The 23,574-nt window shown below is 38.7% G+C and overlaps 1 protein-coding gene across 10 annotated transcripts in view; it reads right to left on the reverse strand.

Moving 5' to 3' along the window:
- MLIP (muscular LMNA interacting protein) overlaps positions 1 to 23,048 on the reverse strand; it is a 96,612-nt gene extending 73,564 nt beyond the window's left edge. For 4 of the 10 annotated variants that reach the window (XM_085217896.1, XM_085217895.1, XM_085217894.1 and 1 more), the window contains exon 1: positions 21,773 to 21,974. In XM_085217896.1, the coding sequence (XP_085074022.1) occupies positions 21,773 to 21,829 (57 nt within the window). In that variant the 5' untranslated portion in view covers positions 21,830 to 21,974. Of the gene's footprint in view, positions 1 to 21,772; positions 21,977 to 22,961 lie in introns of those variants that run through there. The other 6 variants (XM_085217902.1, XM_085217901.1, XM_085217900.1 and 3 more) reach the window with 4 other exon arrangements.
- Between the last annotated feature and the right edge of the window lie 526 nt (positions 23,049 to 23,574).

Genomic DNA, 23,574 nt, shown 5'->3' on the forward strand with positions numbered 1-23,574 from the left:
TTAGTACCAACATTCTAGCCTAACTAATGGTTTTTCAGTCATGACAGCCTTTATAAAATGAAAATATATCTCTTAAAGAACCAGTATGAATTGTTTTTTCTGTGCCTATGTGCCACCTTCAGGAAAGATAGTCCCTACGTTTTTCAGCTCAAAAAACCAAGTGGTATCCTGGGCACCATCAAAAGAGGGGTGGCCAGCAGAGACAGGGAGGTGATTGTCCCCCTCTACTCTGCTCTTGTGAGGCCCCCAGTACAAGAAAGACAGGGAGCTGTTGGAGAGGGTCCAGAGGAGAGCCACAAAGATGATCAGGGGACTGGAGCACCTCCCCTACAAAGACAGGCTGATGGAGCTGGGCTTGTTCAGCCTGGAGAAAAGAAGGCTGCGGGGTGACCTCATTGCAGCCTTCCAGTACCTAAAGGGAGTCTACAAACAGGAGAGGAATCAACTCTTTGAAAGAGTAGATAACATCAGGACAAGGGGAAATGGTTTTAAGTTGAGGGAGGGGAGATTTAGGTTGGATGTCACGGGGAAGTTCTTTACAGAGAAAGTGGTGAGGTGCTGAAACAGGCTGCCCAGAGAGGCTGTGGATGCCCTGTCCCTAGAGGTGTTCAAGGCCAGATTGGATGGGGCCCTGGGCAGCCTGGTCTAGTATTAAGTGCAGAGGTTGGTGGCCCTGCATGTGGCAGGGGGGTTGGAGATTCATGATCTTTGAGGTCTCTTCCAACCCGTCCATTCTGTGATTCTGTGTAAGTCTCTAATAAGTTGGAAGTACTCCGAGGTTCTTCATCTCTATTTAAAGAAGCTCCAGTGTACCACAGTGGTGGTAATAGATACTCACATCATGGTCACAAACCACTGTGTTCATATGCCATTTGGATGGAAGTGTGCCAACTTAGCAATGTACCTGCTGAAATCAATGAATAAATCAGGTTGAAAGAGGTGGGGTAGAAATGCTAGGAACACAGGTTTCTATGTGATTTTTTTAATTTTTGCTATTGTTTTCAGTGAAGAAAGAACTTCAAATTTTGTCCAAAATAAGTTTATGAAATGGTTTATGCAAGGCTACATGGAGATCTATTGTTCTTAGAATCATAGAATCACCAAGGTTGGAAAAAGACCTCCAAGATCATCTAGTCCAATCATCCACCTACTATTTCCCCACTAAACCATGTCCCAGTACAATGTGTAAAGCCAGTGAGCAGCCTGGTTAAGAGAAGCATCGGCTTCCTTTCCATGACCCTCCTCTCTCAGACTGCACATACAGCTTCTCTTCAGCTTGGCTCCGTGCATGCAGATGATGTGCTTTCTTTCCTTAGGGCTACTGTCCAGCTTTCTGCTTTTCCTTAAGTAATGTAGATTTTCCCCTCAAAGAACTATGTCCTCTCTGTGCAAAACAGTCTGCCAAAAAAGAAGAGAGTACTGGTTTATCTCTGTAAGAATAAACCAGGAAGGAAATCAGATGAATCCTTGGCCATCAGCAATGAGATAGAGTACCTGAATAACTTATATGACTACAAACTGGGTTCACTGCTAGGAATTCAGTGCTATTGTCAATATTTTTGACACATGTCCTGGATTTCATACCTGTCTCTGGCACTTTGTAGCCCTAGGCAAGTCACAATCATGCACTTATCCTCATACAAAAAATATTTGATTTTTCTCTTGCTGATGCATCCACATAGCAAATATAAAGTATATCAGGTGAGATGTAACCCAATCCTTCTCTATCCTAAAAAGGGCTATCATTATCTTTGTGTAGACGGTGTGCTCTATGAAATTAATCCTTTTTAAATGAGGAAAGCTACTCTTTCTGTTCACATTTTATCTTACAAGGTGCCTTTTTCTCAATCTGAATTGCTCTGCATTATGATTTTCTAACAGAAATGGAAAACTAATTGAGAACAATCATCTGGCTCCTCTGTTGCTGTAATTACAGTAAATTCTTGCAAGAAATTATGCAGAAATTATGCACAGTTCCTGCATAATTTTACTGCTTGAATTCATACTCAATGAAGCACTTTATGGAAGTAAGTAATATTTAAGCAATGAGAGTTGGATATTCAGCTTGCCTTCATGAATAAGGAATAGAAAAGCTGTTCACTGTAGTCCCAGTAAAACTTTCACTGATTCTTTGAAGGAAGATGGAGTGACTGGTCTGATATGCAAATACATATTAGCTAAATATTATAATCTCTTTCTGAAAATTACTGCCAAGAGAAAAACATTTATTAAATATATACAATGCATCCCATTAACATTAAGCACTTTCCTCCGTGTTTCTTAAGTCCTTTCTCACAAAACAGAATAGAGTTTCAACAAGAAAATAGATAGTTCCCTTTATCACACATCCAAACCTTTTTGAATATGTGATTGCTCTCCATCTGGAGATGTTATGTCACTTGGCCTTTTTTTTCTTTCCTGACCAGTGCTTACCAAGTCATAGCCACCATCCTGAATTCCCAAACAGAGCAAAAAGGATAGCCATCCAGGGCTATTTTCTTTCACAAGATAATAAGGGAACATACAGGTCAAACCTCACTACAGCAGTAAAACCTAAATGGCAGTGCTCTCTACTAGGAAAGGGTTATGGTTATTACAACATGGAAACTCCAGTACATAAATCTGCATAATTAAAAGGACAAATGGAATGCCTTCCTAATCATTTTATCCTTTACTGTCCAAGTGAGCAGAACCTTGTTAATTTGCCAGATGTACCAGAAAGAATATTCAGGACATAATATAAAATCTAATCATGTTATGTGAAAGAATGACTGAAGAAAATGAAAAGAAAAAAAATATTAGAGAAGAAAAAAAAATCCTACTATCATTAAGTGCAGAAAATCTCTTTAGAATTTAACCTCCCTGTGCTATCAATCAACCAGAATGACTGTTAAGATAATATAACACAGGAACAGGAATGTTACAGGCTTTTTCTTGAGACTTTGCCCAGATTTCACACTACATTTTCTCTACGTTTTTACATGTATTTCTGAGTTCCCCGTATGAACTTTTTTGATTTGTCAGCTGATGCCCCCCTATTCCTCATGAAAGATAATGCTGAACGATAAACAAAATAATTTGAAAGGCAATAAAATAGCATCACAATAATCGGACCATAACATAGGTATCTAAAATGCATAAGAGAATTACTGGGCAACTGCTCTTTATGAGGGTGGATTGTGATAGGACAAGGGGGAATGGTTTTAAACTGAGACAGAGGAAGTTTAGGTTAGATATTAGAAGGAAGTTTCTCACGCGGAGGGTGGTGATGCACTGGAACAGGTTGCCCAAGGAGGCTGTGGATGCCCCATCCCTGGAGGTGTTCAAGACAAGATTGGATGGGGCCCTGGGCAGCCTGGTCTGGTATTAAATGGGGAGGTTGGTGGCCCTGCATGTGACAGGGGGGTTGGAGATTCATGATCCTTGAGGTCCCTTCCAACCCTGGCCATTCTGTGATTCTGTGAAAACATAGCACAGGAAAATGCCAGAATGCACTATTAGAAAAAAAAATATCATTTGTTGTTGTTAAAGAAATTGCAAAATTCAGATAAGTCAAATGCTAAAACTTCTTAAATGCTTGGCTCAGTCTATAATAGTTTATGTCCTTGGATCAATTTTACTCTCCTACCTTTTCCACTGAGAAACATTTAAAATCAAAATATCATTTCCAATTACCTAAAAGAATCCAGCAGTACAGATTTGGCATCAGGATCATAAGGACTTGACTTCAAAAGGGCAACATCAATTGCAAGGCAGTATGTTTGTGCCAGTGTGTGGTATGGCAGTGACAGATTCCTCGGCCGTCAGGGAGATCAAATTTTTGGAACAGACTTGGGATGGCAAGGTCTCAGCTAAAGGGACACATGCTGAGACGCACTATCTCCTGGGTGCAGAGACAAACTCTCCTCTCCTCAGTGCCCTGGGATCATCTCTTAGTCTCCAACACACCGTACGCCATGTAAGGAAAACATTTGCTTTCCACCTGGCTTCAGTTACAAAAGAAAAGAGATTTTTTTATTCACCTTGCCTTGTGTTTTTTCACATTCTATTTTCCTCTCTTACACTGGCTGCCAAACACAAACAAGATAGCATTAATCAAAAAGTTCTTATTGACCTTTCTAGAGGAAGCTTCTTTACAGTCCAAATGGAATACTTTCTTCCCATCATCCGTTCTTTTAGGTTATAAACAAATCTCACATAAAACCTGTGGGCACATCATCATATCGGGCATTAAAAACAGAAATCTAGTCTTAAGCATGTTTAATTAGATGAAATTTCCCTGCCATTTCTTTCTATGATGTAAGAGCACCTTACCTACCATCTGCCTAGAGGAGCTGAATTTTTTATCTGGTGAGTAATTTCCTAAAGCACAGTAGTTTTCTGAGATTATATCTGTTTCTTCTCCCTCAGTGAATGAGTTCGGAATAATATTCATCTGATCAACTGTAAAGATCTCCAAAATAGAAAACTAGGTCTGATTTGTGTTCTTTTTATATGCAATGGAAAGAAATTGTCACTACTGAGATGTAGCACATTTTGCACAAAGGTAAATGTCTGAAATTGTGTTAATTATGCTCTGAAATTCTGTTGTAGCTTTTTGGTTGGTTGGTTTTCTAATTGATTGTAAAATAAACTGAAGATGACTCACTCAGATGTACTTCCTAGATATATAAAAGAGGGGGCTTAAAACCTGCCTAAACAATGTTAATTGAACAGCTCACACACAAGATTCCCTGTAGCTTGTGGTACTGAGGGCAAGGCCATGTCTTCTGTAAAATTTGTAGAAAAGCAAATATATATAAACCTCCATTTTCCCTTTGATATAAGATTAAAGTTGCCATGAGGCAACACATGACTATATCATACAATCAAATTTGGGATGGTTTCATATAACATAATTCTGTAGCGAATCTCATTGCCTCAGGAAGTTCCAAATGCCAAAAAGAAAAGCTGAATTCAGAGATCAAGAAAACACACACATAGCTAATTTAAATTAAGGCCAGGAAGAACATGAAGGTGCAGAAATATCTTTTTCCTCATGCCTTTTTTCCTTAAGTACGAACTGCAGGAACCAGCCAAGGACAGCATACTGGGCAAAATGGACTTTAAATTAAGCCAGTATTTTCATTCTTAATATCTGATATTCTAATATTGACAACACTTTTCTTATGGCAGAGAGTCAAGCAAAGAATGTTAAAACCACACCTCACACATGTCATTATTCCTAGGATTACCAAACACTGGCTAAGCCTCATTTTCACACCAAGAAACACATCCAGAACATAAATACAAAATGCAAGCTGTTACCCCACCTGCTCTTACAGTCCTACTTCAAAATATTTGTGTTTGGTTCAAACTCTCTATTCCCAATGCATTATTTTGGAACACATATTTACTGGTAAGTAACAGTTACTGTAGGAGCCAAAGATCTCCTTGATATTAACCATTCTGTTTGTCATCAATATGAGTCATCATCAGCAGTCTCATCTTCCATCTTCATGGTCAAAGTTGAAAAATTACTAAGAATAGCAGCAGAACTTGAATGCAGAGTGCTTTTCTGGGGAACACAACACTGAGACTCTGACTAAAGCAGCTAATTGAATTTCTACCTCCATCTTACAGGAAGATACAAACTGTGAAAGGTAATATAAATAAGGTTTTTATAACACTTATTTCTACTGTGTAGTTCCTGTGACATATGTAATCATTTCACAAAACCATTTGCAAAACTCCTGCAATTTTTTTCAAACAGAACCAAACACATAGAGGTAAAAATCTGGAACCTGGTGATGAGCTATCATCACAGCACAAAATAGCACATAATCTCTGGCGAAACTCTTTAACTTGCTTCTGATAATAAAATATTTCATTTACGGAATACAACTTTTTCTATCCCCCCAAAAAAACTTTTCAATTAGCCATCAGATTAACTACCCTATTTCAGCAGTGACTGTTCCTATGTGTAACCAAGTCTGAACATTTACAAAAAAAAGGAATGATGAAATGAACATGCTACACTTTTCACATCAAAGACTTCTTCTAAATGACTGAGAAAAGTCAGTTAGATAAGAAAATTTGTTACATTAGTTAAGGCAGACTCTCTTGAAACTTACGTATAAAAAAGAAAAATCTGAATAAGTATCATAATCCTGAACATACTCTGTGCTTAGTAATCCAGATAGCAATGAATTACTTTCATCTTCTCCTTCTCTGCCTGAATGCCTACCTGTGCAGCCTGCTGTAGGGGGCCTGCTTTGCAGGGGGGTTGGACTCAATGATCTCTGGAGGTCCCTTCCAGCCCCTACAATTCTGTGATTCTGTTATCTTCAATATAATTGATGCAAATTAATTACCACTTCAGAACTGGTTAGATAAAGACACACACGTGTACCAAAAATGCTCGAATGGTGCTATGACGGGAATAAATTACAGCATTTTTTTAGAAAATCCTTCAAAACACAACCAAAGTTTGTTTCTTCTCAAGCTTTTTTTTTTTTTTTTTTTTTTTTAATAATAACTTTTCACTGAGTTTACTGCAGCCCAACGTGTGTAGAGGGCCCATACGAACAGACAGCACCAGGAGCAGTGACTGTTTCAGTTAGCAGCTGGCAGGTTAGGGTAAAGCTGTGTTTGATAGTGGTAAGCTCTGGAAATAACATTTCAAACATTGATGTTATTATTGTCTTTTGTTTATTTTTAATCAAAACAGAACAGAACTGTTTCAGCTGCTTTGGCTGCATTTGTAGAAAGGGAGCCACACAAAGCTGAACACTCACAAATAACAGTGAGAATCCCTTTTCTAGCAGCACATGCAGTCAGCGCTTTCATTCATCTCTGCATTAACAACCAATCACACAGTGCCTGCAACAATCATTGCCACAGAGTTATCAAATTTTTCAGCTGCAAACTGTGATCCCTACAGAGATTAAATCACAGAAGCAACCCAAACAAAATCAGTGGAGTGCAGCTAATGAAGTGCGTGCACAGATCTGCACAAAGTCAGAGCCCTGAGTATTCATCAGGCACCAAATGGGCTAATAACCAGGTGCCGAAAGAAAACACAAGTAAAAAGAAATAAAACAGCACTACCTCTACACACATATATATATATACATATATATGTGTCAGAAATGAAAGACAAAGATCCGTCAACTTTTGTTAATATAAATGACAGAAGACAATTGAAAGGAAAATAAAAGAATCAAACTGTAACCTTGGAAGGTCCCACAAACAAAAAGGCCAACTGAAAACTCTAGTTTATGTTATTTGATATTACTCCCGGCTTATTAGTGCTGACAAAAAAAGCAAGGCTGTCTCTAGAACAAACTGCTGGGCTGAAAAAAGGTACAAAGCTTCCTAAGGACAATCATTCTTCGCAAAACTGCCCCACACACCAGGTGAGTTGTGCTGAGGGACACAAGCCCTCGGAGCATGTCAGGAGAAACAGAAGGGTCAACAAAAACTACAACATATTGCCTGGTGCTGCTGAGTGAGAAGGCAGCCTGACAGAACTGAGAGAACAGCAGCAGAGAAGGATAGTCTGATGCCAGAGAATTGTTAACCATGGAAATAATAATAGCGAAATAAATCAAGCAAAGAGCTAAAGCCTTCTTGCTTGAAGGTATGATGTACCACCGCTGGCTTCCTGAGTAGAAGAAATACATTTCCTCCTTATACAGCCATTGTGGGACATAAGTCTTCTTTATAACTATCCACATCTGTTTATATAGATCAAACTAAAACAATTTGGGTAAGACCGAGTAACAAGTGCCATCAAGTGTGTTATATAGAAGTGCTAGGGGGAAGGGAGGGAAATCTTGTTTACAGTTCAGCTAGGCTCAGGCATGACAGTCAATGGCAAAACCTGTTTGAGTGGAAGAAAAAGAGCTGTGCCCAAGATTGGTATCAACCCACCTGGTAAGCTGTGCTGATGAAGTCAGAAAGCAAATCCTCACACATCCAACAGCCTGAAGAGTTTGGTCTCCTTGCTGACATCCAATAGCCTGCTACATGTGAAAATGCAGGTGGCTACACTTCACAACTAAAATTTTACTTGGAAGAGGCTTATGTAAGTGTTTAGTGAGGGATTAACAGAAGTTAGGAGAACTCTTACATGATAGGTCGTTATGAACGCATTAGCAGAAGGAGTTTCTACAGGCTTACAAGCCACCTACAGGCATTCTGGCAAGTAATCTGTGAATTCTGCAAATTTATTCATAAAAAGTGAGATAAAACTTAGTATTACATATAAATGATGTAGTATTAGATCAACAAAATGCAGTCATTCACTTCACACTCTAGTGAAAAGAATAAGATTTTGGGAGAGCCCATCAGATTCATTATTTTCTGCTCTTGTTATCTTTCCCCATGTTTCTTGAACTTTTTTTCTTCACATTTAGTTCTCTACTGTTTAATTTTATTCCTTTTATTTATCCATCCCATCATCTCTTATACTGTTTTTATTCATTTTCGGTTTTCATTCACTTTTTTCCCCTTTTTTTCATTTCTCCCATTTCTGACTTCTACCAATTTTTCCACCACCTTCTCACATGGATTTTTAGGGCTCCCAACCTCTCCCTTCTTGCACAGCTTTCTTCCCAGGCTTTTTCTAATGTCTACAGCTGCAATGCTAGAACGTTTGTGGTATATATTGCAACAAGAATAATTCAGCCACTACTACTACAGTTTTTACATCTTGCTGCAGTGCTGACAACTACACAGATGCCTCCGAGGCCCACCTCAGTAGTTTTCCCTATAGCACACCGTTCACTGGCCCACTGCACCATAAAATACCTAGGTTCTGAAGTTCCCACCAAGAGCAGTTTAGCTTGTCAGAATAGCTAATAATAGAACCTCAGAAGTGCTCATAGGTTCAAATGTCAGCACTTCTTCCTCCTTTCATTGTCCAGTATTTTGCAGAACCTGGAAAGTCACGTGTACCTAAATGTAGGACAATGATGTCCTACTACTACTGCTTGTCTAAAGGAGCTAATGCCTTGGCCCAGCTGAATATCAAAGTGCCCCTTTGATGCCCAAAGCCAGCTCATGATTTAATGATCAAGTGTTACATGCTCACATTTCCCGATCAGGAACGCTCTGATGCTGCATTGTAAAGACAAGTGTTGTTGAGCACACCCAGAAGCATAGGTATTTCTCACTGTATGACTTTTTTTATGGCATTGCTGTTCAGCAAGAGAAGGGCAGAGCTGGATGAAGCATTGCACTGACAGATCAGAAATGTAAACTTAGCACACGAGAATAAAATGAAACAAATTTGAAAATAACAGGCTACTACAAATAACCATCCCCAAGAACTAAATGGTTGTTCTGTGTCTATTTTTAAATGTTAAAAAGTAGATTTCAATTTGTTTGTGAGTTAGTAGCTCCAATATCATTAATAGCATGATACCTTACTGGTCTTTACAACATTTTCTAAACAACTGATGTTAACACACAGCTAACAAGCATAAATATACTTTATGATGACTGTTCTGTCAGATATGTTCCTTGAGCATGAAAGCAATAACAAGGAAATCATCTTAAACTTATGATGCAATTTAAAATTTAAAACTTCATTAAAAGTGCTTCAAAACATAATAACATGTTAGTACACATAAGTTGTATTATATGGGAATAGTTTGCTTATAAAATCCACGCATTTAAACTAGTATGCATTTAATTAGACAATTAATTGGAGTGTTCAGTCAGGAATTCAAAGAAAAAATGAACTGATTGCAGTCTTCTAAAGATTGCTTCAAGATCATATAAAATAGGGTTCTTTATACATATTTTCAATAGGAGCTTAAAATAAACATCTGAAATTGACTTGAATGACATTTACAAAGAATTCAGATGAAGAAGTGAGAGTACAATAGCTTGTTCTCTGAGACGAGTAGTCATTGGTTACATATTTGCTCTTAACCTTGAGCTAAGAAGCTCTGATGTAGATGATTCATGGGTGAAATTGCACCATACATCATATAAAATTGCAATATTAATGATCCTTATGAAGATGCAAAGATAATTACTATTTTACTACAACACAAAGATTTTGCATTTTCCCTGCTTTCCAAACTGAATACATTTTGAATCCTGAATATTATCTGACAGTTCACTCCATGATCAGTAAGCTTGAGCACTAAAATTTCCCTCACAATTCCCATCCATTCCTGATAAAAAGCAAATATGGCAGGGACATGCATCAGAAAGGCAAGATTCTTACAGCCACACTTGAAGGAAGTCATGGTCTCTTCTTTCGAGCACAAAAAACGTTGTGCTGAACATAGAAACGCCTAATAGTACTTCAAAATATCTCTAGATTCAGCTATGAAAGGGAAAACTGGTTTTCAAAACAGATTGTCATCTCTGTTTACACATCCTTCTACAAATACTTCCATTATCTGCTTAGCTACTGGAAACTTATCTGTCCCTCAGACATTGATTAAAATGGGTTACCTGCTTTGAAAAGGACATAAATCTCTTTGGGGTCATTGACTTAACCACCTAAAGCATTCACATGCAATGAATATTTGATATATTCTTGCATTACATAGAAGCTGCTGCATAATTGTTTAGAAGTTGTACCTTCTCACAGACATTACAATCAAGAGAGCTACAATCCATTGACGATGATATATCTCTGCACTTAGGAAGAAGACAAACAACTACAGAGCTGAGCTACAGCTTGCCTGAGATATCCCTAAGATTGATTACCCATTATTCACATTCTATGCAAATGACATTATGTTAGAGAACATTATCCTATTGGAACAAGTTATTTTTGTTTAGGTCTAAATGAAGACGACCAAAATATTTTAACCTTCTCCTGCATCATTAATGAGGACACATTTAAATCTGTAATATTTCATATGAGAAACAGTAAAAGCAGAACACAGGAAAGTTAATACTAACAATAAGCAATTTCCTAGACGAATAGAGTTCTACAAGAAATCTACAATATACAACAAAACAAGCATGTATGTAATTCTGCCCTTACAAGCATTTACCATCAAGAATTGTTATTGAGAAATTTATGCAGAATAGGAAAAAGATGTGTTTTCAGAATACTAAGCTGAAAATTTTAAATAAGATGAAGTTCTAAATTTTCAGAAGCTTGTGATAATAATTGTTACATGCTGTATGCTCAATCAGCGTTAACCATCAAAGCACATCCTAATATTTCAGTGCTTGATCTCACACCCCTCCCAAGCCTTACACTGCAGAGACCACTGTGAAATCCATTTCCACGACACTCACACCTGCAGTACTCAAGCCCTTCACAGCATTCCCATGGAGCCAAGTGGTCTAATTATTGCAGTCAGGCAAATAACTAAATAATGTCTACTATCCACACGTTTTGAAACAGCTCGACCATGTCCCTAGTTTAGGGGCCTTGACCATGACCCTTCCAGCAGTTGAAGATTTCTCAGAGTGCTTAGCAGTGCATAGAGCCATTTTCCCAACTCATCCCTTTGATTGGCATCCCGTGGGAGGGTGGAAATGTCACTGTTCCTTTTCTTTTGACATCTCAGCCATTTGGCCTGTGTTTTCAGCATTTGACTGGAAACACATGCTCTGAAAAAGGTAAAAAACATTCAGCTGGAAATAGAAGGATGATATATGAAGTTTCATTTTACTGCATTTTATTTATAAAATTAGTGAAGACAATCATGGTTTTGTTTTGATCACATCATATCCAGATGTAGCTGTTGGATGCAATTCATAAGCAGAACCGTTGTTTGAGAATAAAGAAATAGTCTGTAATCCTGTTACCGACATTTGTGTCATAACATTTAGGAAAGGGAAAATTAAATTTGCTCAGATAATCCTAATTTTCAAACCCTAAAGTGCAATTTTTTTTTCACTACTAGATTCTTAGAAGCTATAAATACAAGAGCTCCTGAAAACGCCAGGCAATTTATTGTATGATGCAGCATTGAGTCACCACAAGTCATTGGCAAGGTTGGCAACCTCAACCCCCTCAGCCCTGACTTCTGCTCCTTAGAAGGGGGAAGAACTGTAGTTTAACTTGGCTACAAGAATAATTTATCATTGCAGTCCCTCAGCACATAGACTTATAGACTTTCTGTCCCAGAAAAAGCACTATAAACCAACCCACCCTGCAACAAATAACCAAAACCCTTAACTTTTCTTGTTTGACTTCACTTCTTCTCTCCCAACAAATAAAACACTGACAGTTTCTTGAGAATTTTTTAATGTATGCAAATATCAGTGTCAGTTTACCTAATAGATTGCAAATAAAGAACTAGAACGAAAACTGCTCTATTTTCAATTGAAATCAGCCTCATAACATCACTGAAAATTTTACCCATCAAAGAAAAGAGGGAAAATTTATAACCTTTTCTCTGCTGGGACTTTAAAGACAAATACTTGTATTTTGCTATTCTTGTCTCAGAGTGACAGAGAGAACTCAGTTTCGGCTCAGAAGTTTTACCAAGAATTACCATCTCTTTGCCTGATTATCACTTAGTTCTGGCTTTTGATCTGGATATATTTCAAGATGCACTTAAGAAATATTAAATGGCACAGCTCTTGCTTGGAGCTGAAAATCTAATTTATTTTTCTAGACTCCTTATTATGTAAAATCACCACCAACAGAGATATTTAAGCAGCAGTAAAATGGTGATGTGCTGTCAGTAAATTTTTATGAGACATATGAAACCACTATGAAAACAATTTAAAATCCATTGAACATGGAAAGAAATTCTGATGGCTGTTTCCAAAAGTCTCAATTGTAAGTGGCTCAAGTGAATCCAATTATTTTATTTCACATCATTTAAGAATAAAGCATTTCAAAATCCCTATCATTTTCCCCTTGCTTGATTTCCAAACTTTCATTATGATTAAGATAGAAAACATGAAATAGCAAAGATAGAATGCTATAGATCCAATTTCCGTCTCATGGAGACAAATAGTTTTTGGTGTTTTTTTTTTTTAAGTTTAGTAAATATGTCAGTTCTGGAGCACCAATATATTCGTTTATAATTCAAGACAAGGAAATCTTCAATCTATTGCTTTGCACTTTTCAAGATACTGAACAAGCTAAAATAGACGTTTGTTGAGCAAAATAAACGTTTCATGTAAATTCAAAAAAATCTGCTTTTATCCCTTTTCTTCAAAAATGGATACTCACCAGCTGAATCTATATTTAATTAATCCTAATAAGCCTACAAGATAGTGACAAATGTAGCAAAAATGCCATCAGAAAGTATCTTGCAGTCTGTACTGCTTGTTACCATCAGTTGTGTGGAAAACCTACCAGTCAACTCTTAAGAATGAAATATGTAATGCAGAAGGTGTTCGGTGTGACCATGATATGGAAACAAGATCAGTCTTGTCTTAAAACAACATAGTCAGATTGATCTATCACCAGGGTTGCCACAAAAAAAAGAAAAAAGAAGAAAAAAGAAAAAGGAAAAAAGAAAAAGGAAAAAAGAAAAAGGAAAAAAGAAAAAGGAAAAAAGGAAAAGGAGAAAAGGAAAAGGAGAAAAGGAAAAGGAGAAAAGGAAAAGGAGAAAAGGAAAAGGAGAAAAGGAAAAGGAGAAAAGGAAAAGGAGAAAAGGAAAAGGAGAAAAGGAAAAGGAGAAAAGGAAAAGGAGAAAAGGAAAAGGAGAAAAGGAAAAGGAGAAAAGGAAAAGGAGAAAAGGAAAAGGAGAAAAGGAAAAGGAGAAAAGGAAAAGGAGAAAAGGAAAAGGAAAAGGAGAAAAGGAAAAGGAAAAGGAGAAAAGGAAAAGGAGAAAAGGAAAAGGAAAAGGAAAAGGAAAAGGAAAAGGAAAAGGAAAAGGAAAAGGAAAAGGAAAAGGAAAAGGAAAAGGAAAGAAAAGATGTAGATTTACTGCTGGAGTAGACATTTGATAATTCAGCTATCTCACAGGAATCATGTAAGCAATAATAATAATAATAATAAGTAAATTAAATGCAATAACATTTAGATATGAACAATAAGTTTTTGTGAAAACTCGGAAGCACAATGGAAAGCTTGCAACTCCCACATCAAGGCAGGTGTGCAGATTTGGCCATGCAATAATGTTTTGCAGTGTGGTGTTGCAATAACCCTCAACACACCAAAACATTCCTGTGACTTTCTGTAGCCCAAGAAAAAGGTCCTATCATGATGGATCCTACAGCACGCTTTCAGAAGGCTACCCAGGAAAGAAAAGCTACAGTTTTGCTCCACTGATACAGAAGAATATAGGCAGTAAGGATAATACTTACCTCCAACATAGAATAAACAGCAATCAAAACTTTTAGATGGTCTTAGGAAATGAGGGCTACCAGCAGAGCTCCATTTATCTTTTTAGGAAACAATTACTTTCATAATCACAAGGCAGAGGGAAGGGGAGCAGAAAGGGAAAGGCAGAGGGAGAGGAAAAGGAATTGAAAAGTCTCTATTGCCTTCTCTGGAGAAGATTTTTGATAAAATGTCCTGATAAAGTTAATTCATTCTCTTTTGGAAAAATACCTATGGAGCCACTGCATCACTGTTGCCACAACAATGGACTTACTTCAAAAACAAGCAGAACAGATGTCCTGAGATTTTGATAACTGTCCTTCAGAATAATCTGGTGTTATTTTCTGGGCATACTGCTTAAGGTGTTTAGACTAAATGTTTGAAGTGCATTTAGGGAACTTATTTTGAGAAGTAGTCATTAATAATCATTAATTTAATGCTATATGCAGAGAGGACAATATGAAACATATTGAAATATTATGCCTTTCATAGTTGATCCAAAAAAACCATGGAAACACGTTATTACTGGTCTGCTGGTTGCCCCAAAATATGGGATGGACCTGTTTTAAGGTCCATCTTCTTTTGCCCTTTCTCATGACTCACTTGTTCCCTTTTATTCCGTTCATTGTCAAGTAGTTCTGTTTCCAAGAACATCAAAGTAACAGATTTAATGCCAGTGGTATATTATTGAGTACTTTCGGAATTTAAAGGGCAGTGAACTGAAAGCAGTAACTTTTTTTATTTTTTGGAAGAGCGAGGACTACTTAATGATGAGGATGGTCTCATCTTGTATCGGTGTTAAATGTGTTAAAGGTGCCTTGTAGATGGAGAAAGTTGGTATCATGTTTCCTGAGAAACACAGTAGTGCCACTTCAAAATAGAAGAATGCAAGAAATGTTGTTTGGGAGATAGTTTAACGGATGACTCAGTCCAGCATCCATCTCAAAGCAAGACTGACGCCATAACAAAGCCTAGTCAGCCATATCTTCACGCAGTCGAATCCTGAAATCTTCACAGGATGGACAGACCACAAATTCCATGGTTGTTCTTATGCTGAGCGGGTCCTTCTAATGAAGCAGCTCCTCCTAGCATCCATCCTGAACATCAATGCTAGCAGAAGCAGTGAACAGCAAACAATTCCCACGTGTCACCCACAACTCAATCTCATTTTCCTGAGGGATATCTTCAGAAAACTACTTATTTTTCTCAGTAACAGTCTCTATATTCAAACTAATATCTGGAAACAGCATAATTGAAGCAAGGACCAAGCCAAACTTAAGGACAGATCAATCTTTCAATCTTTCAGTGGTACTGAATACAAGAGTTCGAGTACCAAGAAACCTTTTTCCAGAACTGTTTTAATCCTTCAGCACAGACTGCACTTCAGTGCTGATGCTTCTCTTTTTGCTGCCTTCCTCAAAATGCAGTCATTTGAATTGCAGCAGCTGATGCAGCTGTTACGGCGCTCACACTTCTCCTCACTTTGAAAAGTTAAAATACACAAAGGTTATTGTTTCTAAGAAGCCTCTTTCATCATCACATTGAAGTCTCTGCAGGAATCTGCTCCCTCTCCTCCTGAATCTCTGCATGAGATTGCATGGTACTGTTTCATAGAACCTCCAGCCAAAAATGCACTGGCGACACCTCTCCAAGATAACTTTTTCCATTGAAGGATCCAAAGCCCACTTCATGCATTCTAGCAATGCCTCTGCATGATTGGCATTAGATTAAGGAAAAGGTAATGTAAACTGAAGTTTGAGAGCTAAGTGTCAGGGATTAGAGCAGAGGCTAGACCAGCAGTCAGTGCTTCTCACTTGCTTTGGTCCTGGGTAATGTCACATCAATAGTGATAAAAATATGCTGCTACTTGCAGCCTTCAAGTTTAGTTTTTCCTCCATGGTGATCACCTGCTGGAGCAGTCCTCACTTCTGCAGCAACACCTCACCTCTCTTCAGGAAACACTGATGCTGTCAGCTGAAATGCAGTCTCAGCCTTCTCATTATACCTGCACACTGAGAGGAGATTGCTGAAATCAATATTATACAGGATATAAATAATCCTGTATTAGGATCTCATTGGTCTCTTTCTGCAAAGCCACAGCAAAGCCTCAGTCCTGCTCTTCAAAGCACAAAGATATTTGAAAATGCCTCCCACGACCCTCCCTTACAGTAGAGGCTGCTGAAATCTGACACATGGCAGCACAGAACGCCGTAAGGATGATGGTTCACACTACTGAATTTGTCTGCATGACAACTACAAGAGGAGGTCATAAACTACCTGTAGAGCAAGAAATGAACAGGAATTATTTAAATTTATAAACATATTAAACTTTCTCTGACTAAGCAGTGCATTCCTATTTGGGTTCCTTTAAGTTGTAAACCTCAGGAAATGGACCATCCCCTTGGAGGAGTCTGTACCACAGCACTTCCACAGAGAGGACCTGATCTTGGCAGGGATTGGATCATTTGTTGCTAATGATGTAAAAATACCGATTGTTTGATGTAGTTTGATGGGTTTGATCCACACTGCCTCATCCTGTTTGAGCTGTCTCTACACATTTTTTGTAGAAAGCAAATGATACTTCTCTGAATTAAGTCTTGCAGTCCTTTCTTACAGAGTACATGCTGACATCCAAAAGCTTATCTTAGTGCCCTTTCAAGCATTATTTTCAGGCATCTGATTTAACTTATTTCCTCTACATGATTATCTTTATCAATATTTAATGGATTGAGAAAGTAAAAAAAACAACAAAAAAAAAACAACTTATGATGCATTCTAAAGTATAAAGACTGAATGTTCCCTGTTACCATACCGATATACATATTATTTTATAGAATCATAGAATCACCAAGGTTGGAAAAAACCTAAAAGATCATCCAGTCCAACCATTCACCTATTACCAATAGCTCCCACTAAACCATGTCCCTCAACACAACATCCAGTCTTTCCTTGAACACCCCCAGGGTCGGTGACTCCACCACCTCCCTGGGCAGTCCATTCCAGTGCCTGACCACCCTTTCTGAAAAATAATACTTCCTAATGTCCAGTTTGAATCTCCCCTGCCGTAGCTTGAAACCATTCCCTCTGGTCCTATCACTAATGACAAGAGGGAAGAGGCTGACCTCCAGCTCACTACAACCTCCCTTCAGGAAGTTATAGAGCGCAATGAGGTCTCCCTTGATCTTCCTCTTCTCCAGCTGAACATTCCCAGCTCCTTCAGTCTCTCTTCATTTTAAATGCAATACTTAACGTGCTACATTTTAATGAAGAGAGGTGAGGTCAAATAGGAAACAGACAAGTGCGAAATATAATTAAAATCTTTTCAAATAACAGATGCAATATGCATTAATGGAGGAGGACTTCTGAATGTAAACAGACTATTTTGAGCAAAGCTGTCAATCCAATATGGAAATGCTAGAATTATTCTGTCTTTTTGAGCTCTTCTAATAGCAAAAACTATAAAAAGGAAAATTCAGTTCATCTGCTTAGGCCAATCTATTTGACAGTGAGTCATTCCATTTTCCTGTCACAAAACAGGACCTACATTATCTTCCATTTCCACAGCCACCTCAACACTAAGAATCTCTTCTGGATTCTGGCTGACAGAGAATCTTTCTTCAGGAAGCAAAGACAAGAACTCTTTAACAAGATATTCCACAAATATTATGTAAAATAGCCTGAAGCGGTAGAGAATTTCATATTATTTATCTCATCCACAGAAAGTAGTGAATATAAACCTACAATACTAGTTAATAAAACTGTCTGCAAGATTATCCTAAATAGGCGCTGTCATGGTTTTGTGTTTTTTGGTTTTCAGTATTCCTCATCATAACATCATGTAGTGCACTGGGAGTTAAAGTGTTAATGCTCCAATTCTGGGTACCTGTCCCTATACATTACAGAAGTCGTGGAATCTGGCCCTTCCGGGCGGGGCGGTCTCTTACTGCCTTGCAGTGCGTGCTAGAGGGCGCTTTCCTAGCCGTTCCAAGCTTTTCAGGTTTGACTTGGTCTCAGGAACTCTCTCTCTCTCCTATTTCATTTGATTTATTAGTCTTTTTTTAATTTCAATTAGATTGTATTATATTGTGTTATCTTGCATTCCAATATCATAGTTAGTAAAATAAGTTTTCGTCCATAGATCGTTGCTGTTGGTTTTTTTTCCTTCCTTGAGCCCAGCTCCCATCTCCCCATCCCTTTTCTCATTTCCTTCTCATTTTTGTGGGACCGGGGAAGGCCAGGGGACTACTGCCCCCTTGTCATGGGCATAGATCTAGTTAACTCCGTGACACGCACTATATCTTGAGCATGAGCTAGTAGCTATTTAATGGAAAATCTGCGATCAGAATATTTTCAGGATGATACAGACTGGATTAGGTCTTTGTTCTGTTGTAAGCAGGTAGAAATGTTTCTTACAAAGTTTATAAAACCAAGGTTTATCTTACATGCACACAAACATACATAGAATCATAGAATGGTTTCTGTTGGAAGGGACCTTTAAGATCATCTAGTTCCAACTCCGTGCTCTAGGCACGGACACCTCTCACTAGACCAGGTTGCTCAAAGCCCCATCCAGCCTGGCCTTGAATGCTTCCAGGGAGAGGGCATCCACATTCTCTGTGGGCAACTTGTTCCAGTGTCTCATCACCCTCACAGTAAATAATTTCTTCCTGCTATCTAGTCTAAATCTACCCTCTTCCAGCTTAAAGCCATACCTGCTTTTGTAAAAAATCCTTCCCCAGCTTTCCTGTAGGCCCCCTTCAGGTACTGGAAAGCCATTATTAGGTTCTCCCTAACTCTTCTCTTCTCTAGGCTGAAGAGCCTCAGGTCTCTCAACCTGTCCTTGTATTTGGGGAGGTGCTCCAGCCCTCTGGCCATCTTTCTGGCAGTTTTCTGGACCTGTTCCAACAGCTCTGTATCCTTCTTGCACTGGGGGCCCCAGAACTGGATGCAGTACTCTGGGTGGAGACTCACAAGAGCAGAGTAGAGGGGCAGAATCACCTCTCTCAACCTTCTGGTCACAAAACTGTAACACTGCAAAAATAACTAGGATGTGGTAAGATAGATCACATGACTATAGCGTTGAAATGGCTGGATAGAAGATCCTCAGAAAGACAGCTAAGGAAGGAAGGAGAGGATTCTTCCATGTGAAGAAGTAGTTTGGATGTGGGAAGCTCATGTATGGTTGGGCAACAGTGCTTGGCAAGAGCTTGTGGGTCAGGATCAGTGGAGAGGCCAACAAGGGTGACAGTGGGGTACTATGCTACAGACAGCACAACTGAAGCAAAGAAGTGGTTACAAGGGATTACCCTTCTTGTATTTGGCACTCACTAGATATGGCATCCAATTTCTCCAGTAGAAGACAGACTTTGATAAATGGAAGCAAGTTCAGTGGAAACCACCAGAACAGTGGGGGTTGGAGATTTTTCCACATAAGGAGAGCTTGTTTCGTTCAGGCTCACGAAGAGATGTCTTTGGGGGCATCTAATAGCAATTTCAGTGCCTGTGGGAGATTACTGAGGAGATGGAACTAGGGATCTTCGCATCAGGCAGGAGATGATAGCAGGACATAGACATAAATTGAAATGAGAGATTTTGAAAAAAGTTTTTTCCCCTAAGAATGGCCCAGCAGTGGAGCAGGCTGCTGAGGGAGGCTATACCACCTCCAACCTTGGAAGTTTTCAACATCCAACTGGTTAAAGCCCTGAGAAACCTGGTCTGACTCCATAGCTGCTTTAAGCAGGAGGTTGAGTAGAGACTTCCTGAAGCCCCTCCACACCTGAGTTATCCTACGCTCCTATGATACATGAAAAATACAAACTGTCATCCAGTTATACGTATGTAAATTATCATCCAGTTTATAGGATATAAGAATGAAAACAAATACTCCACAGTGCCTATGTTAAATACCTAAAGCATTTGTCATATTGAAGTTAAATAAGAGAACAGATATCAGCAACATGCTCATATAGTGTCTGTATCACAGATTGACACTGTGATGCCATGCAGAGTTCAAATATTGAACTCGTATGTATGTAACAAACAGAAGAGGGAAGAATCAATAAAAGCCTAGGAGGTGCAAAAGCAGGAAAAACATTGGGACAAAGTGAAATCTGTCTGTCAGTCTTCATGAAAAGTGTTAAGACTAAACAGGCAAGGTGAACAGTAGAGGAAGGGGATGGAGGCAAGGATGAGACTGGGCTGGTAGGAGACTGAGGCATAGGAGGGATGAGCATCAAGACAGGGCATTCCTCTGCTGCCAGCACAGAGCCTTGACAGCCATCAAGATGGCTCGGGTCAGCGGGATTCCTCTTTACTTCAGTTTGCCACTGTCTGAATTAGTAAATGATGCCCACAAAGTCATCAGAAGATTGATGCATGCTTCGTGCATCAGGATGCAACCTGCAGTTAGATAATACTGTTATCTAATTACACTGCTATGCATCCTCCCCACACAAGCTAAAATAAGATTTTCAAGGTTTCTTTGAATGTTTTCCTGAAGCTTTTGTGAGTTTTGTAACTGCTTTTACTTACAAAGAGTTTTTCTTATATTTTACGTATCAACCATACACACAAAGTCTTTGTCTAAAATGTTAATGTATTGATAAAAAAAAAATACAAGTAAAACATAATATTCATACTATGAATTCAAATCGAAGCTTCAGCAGCGCTCTTTCAGATACTTCTTAAAAAAGAAAAGGTATTTTAAGGCCAAGTCCTTATTTTGTTTCAGCACTTCCCGGATCTCATACCCAATGTACCCTATTTAAAATTGTTGGCTAACACACAAGTTTTCAAAGTCTCACTTGAACAAGGCCAGCAGAGACGAACATCACGATTAAACAAAATCAATCACCGTCCCACTACAAACCCAAACCAATGCAATACCACCACTATCTAAGGTAAGTGCTAAAAAATTCAGTGCTAATTTGTTTTTCTACAAGAATAATGGCCATCTTTCTTCACAGCTGTGCCAAGCCAATAAAGAAATACCCTTTTCATGACATCAAAAAAATAACCTTGTTTAAGCAAGGCGCATTATACACTGCGTTTCAAGCCTACACTAATTACCAACAAACTGTGTTTTGACTGTTTTCATTTTCTCTTAATAACTTATTTTGCTCACACTTCATTTCAGTAAGATCCAGAGGAAGACAAATGATTTCCTCTTTCATTTATTGACTTAAAGTTGTGAAAAGTAATGTGCAAAGACGTGAAATAGTCCTTCAAAACAATACGAGAAAACTACAGTCACTGTTGAACTAGATGGCAGTCTTTGCACTTCACATGCACCTCATAAAATGCATTGACAAGTTTCTATAATTTTCACATAAACGTGTCATCATAATTAATTTACAATACAAAATTAAGTTTTAATCTTCAAGGTCACTGGTTAAAGGAAGGAGGAATATATTTCTATATGTACCAGAGCTGATTGGCCTTTCTTTCTTATCATTAAATTAGAAAAAAATTAACAACAAACCCACCATAAAATAGGATAACAAACACTTATTGACATCTTACCATTTGCTTTTCCTCTAAGGCTGCTCTTCCTTTTCTTTCATGTTTTCCCAACTCCATTTCCCAGAGGGAAAAAAAACAAATCAATCGATTCTAATATGGAGAGCAGACGTGATTGAGGCTGCTTACATGTTAGATGTCACTGTACTTTTGAAGTCGGGAGAGAGGAGTCTCAGGCAGCACTGGTGGTGATTTCTGGTCAGCGTGTGTTTCCATTTATAGCCGTCAAAAGTTCACAAATAGAACTGTGAAGAGAGGGCAGGCAGCTGCCTCCGATAACAATAAATGTGGTTTTGGCACCACAGCAATTTGTTCAGGAGGGATTTTGGTTGCTGGCCCCTTTTGCTCCCTATTTACCCTCTCTCCCCTACAAAAGTCTCACCTTTAAAAAGCCCATGGAAACGAAGAGCTGAAGAATAGCTATGTCTCTAGCACTAACTTTTGTTCATGGAGATTATTAAGCAAGTAAAATGACAAATATGATAACTGTATATGTGTTATGCAGAGACAGAAAGTGTACAGAACAATATTTTAAAATGCTGCTTATTGATCTTTCTTTGAAAGTGGTTGGGACTGAGCCACCCTAACATGTTCATGCCGAGTATGCTCTTCTCTTCTAACATCAAGACATGGTACCTTGGATTTTGGAAATGCAGATAGGTTTCAGTGTGTCCAGCATAAGGTGGCTGCACCTAAGCCTGGCTCAGGGCAGTGAAGCCAGGAGGAACAACAGCAGAAGATCAGCACATTGTGATGTAATTCACAGCTCTTTATAAAACTGGCATTTGAGTGCCTCACTAAATCCATAGCAGAGGCAAGACACTTGGTTCCCTTCTCCTCCTCTCAGCACATCAGTAAAAGATTCTTCTTTTAACAACAAATAAATATAAACCTTTTCCATCAATCATTTTCCAGTTTGCCTGTGTGGAAATGACAGCCAGAGTCAGGCACACTCCTTTCCACCCTGCTTGTTTCCTGACAGGCGTTGTACTCACACGGCCTTTGGAGCCTCAGATAGGAAGAAGAGACAGCTCAAGTAGTCAACACGCAACAGCCCCTACAGCTTACATATGAATAGCTAAGAAAACAAACAAAAAAAGGCAACTTACAGCCCTCCTGCTCTGAAACTGTGTTCAGAACGAAGCAAAAGTTACAGCAGTGACAATTATGTTTCTTTTTCTCTTTCTTTTACCTTTGTTTTCAGAAGCGTTAAGGCAGCCGGCAGCAGTGAGAGCAGGGAAGCAAAACAAAGAGCCAGGCAAACCTACATGGGCTGCATTAAACAGAGGGAATAAATACGTGCTTGATGATACAGGAGTAAAAATATACCCTGCTGAGTCTCCTGGAAATGCCGGGATGAAGGGAACAAGAGGTGACACAATACACTGAGGAAAGATATCATGCTTGTCTGCTCCTCAGCAGAAATGCAAGCTATCAAGAAGTTTGTATCTCCAAAATTTTCTCTGTGCAGCTCAATCTTATCTTTGTGGTGAGGGACAAGCATAATGTCTATGCACCACTCAATCTCATCCAAATCTGTTATGTTGGCCTGTTGTAAAGGGGCAAATTTGTCCCTAAGGCATTAAATGAATCCCTCCAAGGAACAGCACCCGTAATTAAGACAGGCACGAAGGTGGCCCCTGTTTTCTCCCTGGTCTTTCCCTAACCAGAGTCTTCACAGCCAAGTGGATGGGAAAACTCTACCACCCTCTGACCACAACTCCCTACAGCACACAGAAAACCTACAGTACCTCCAATGTTGTTAATCTGTCAATTTGTGACAGTTTTCCATCACTGGCAAGGAT

The sequence above is a fragment of the Meleagris gallopavo genome, chromosome 2, assembly GCF_905368555.1.
Source record: "Meleagris gallopavo chromosome 2, MGAL_WU_HG_1.1, whole genome shotgun sequence".
Classification (NCBI taxonomy): Eukaryota; Metazoa; Chordata; class Aves; order Galliformes; family Phasianidae; genus Meleagris; species Meleagris gallopavo.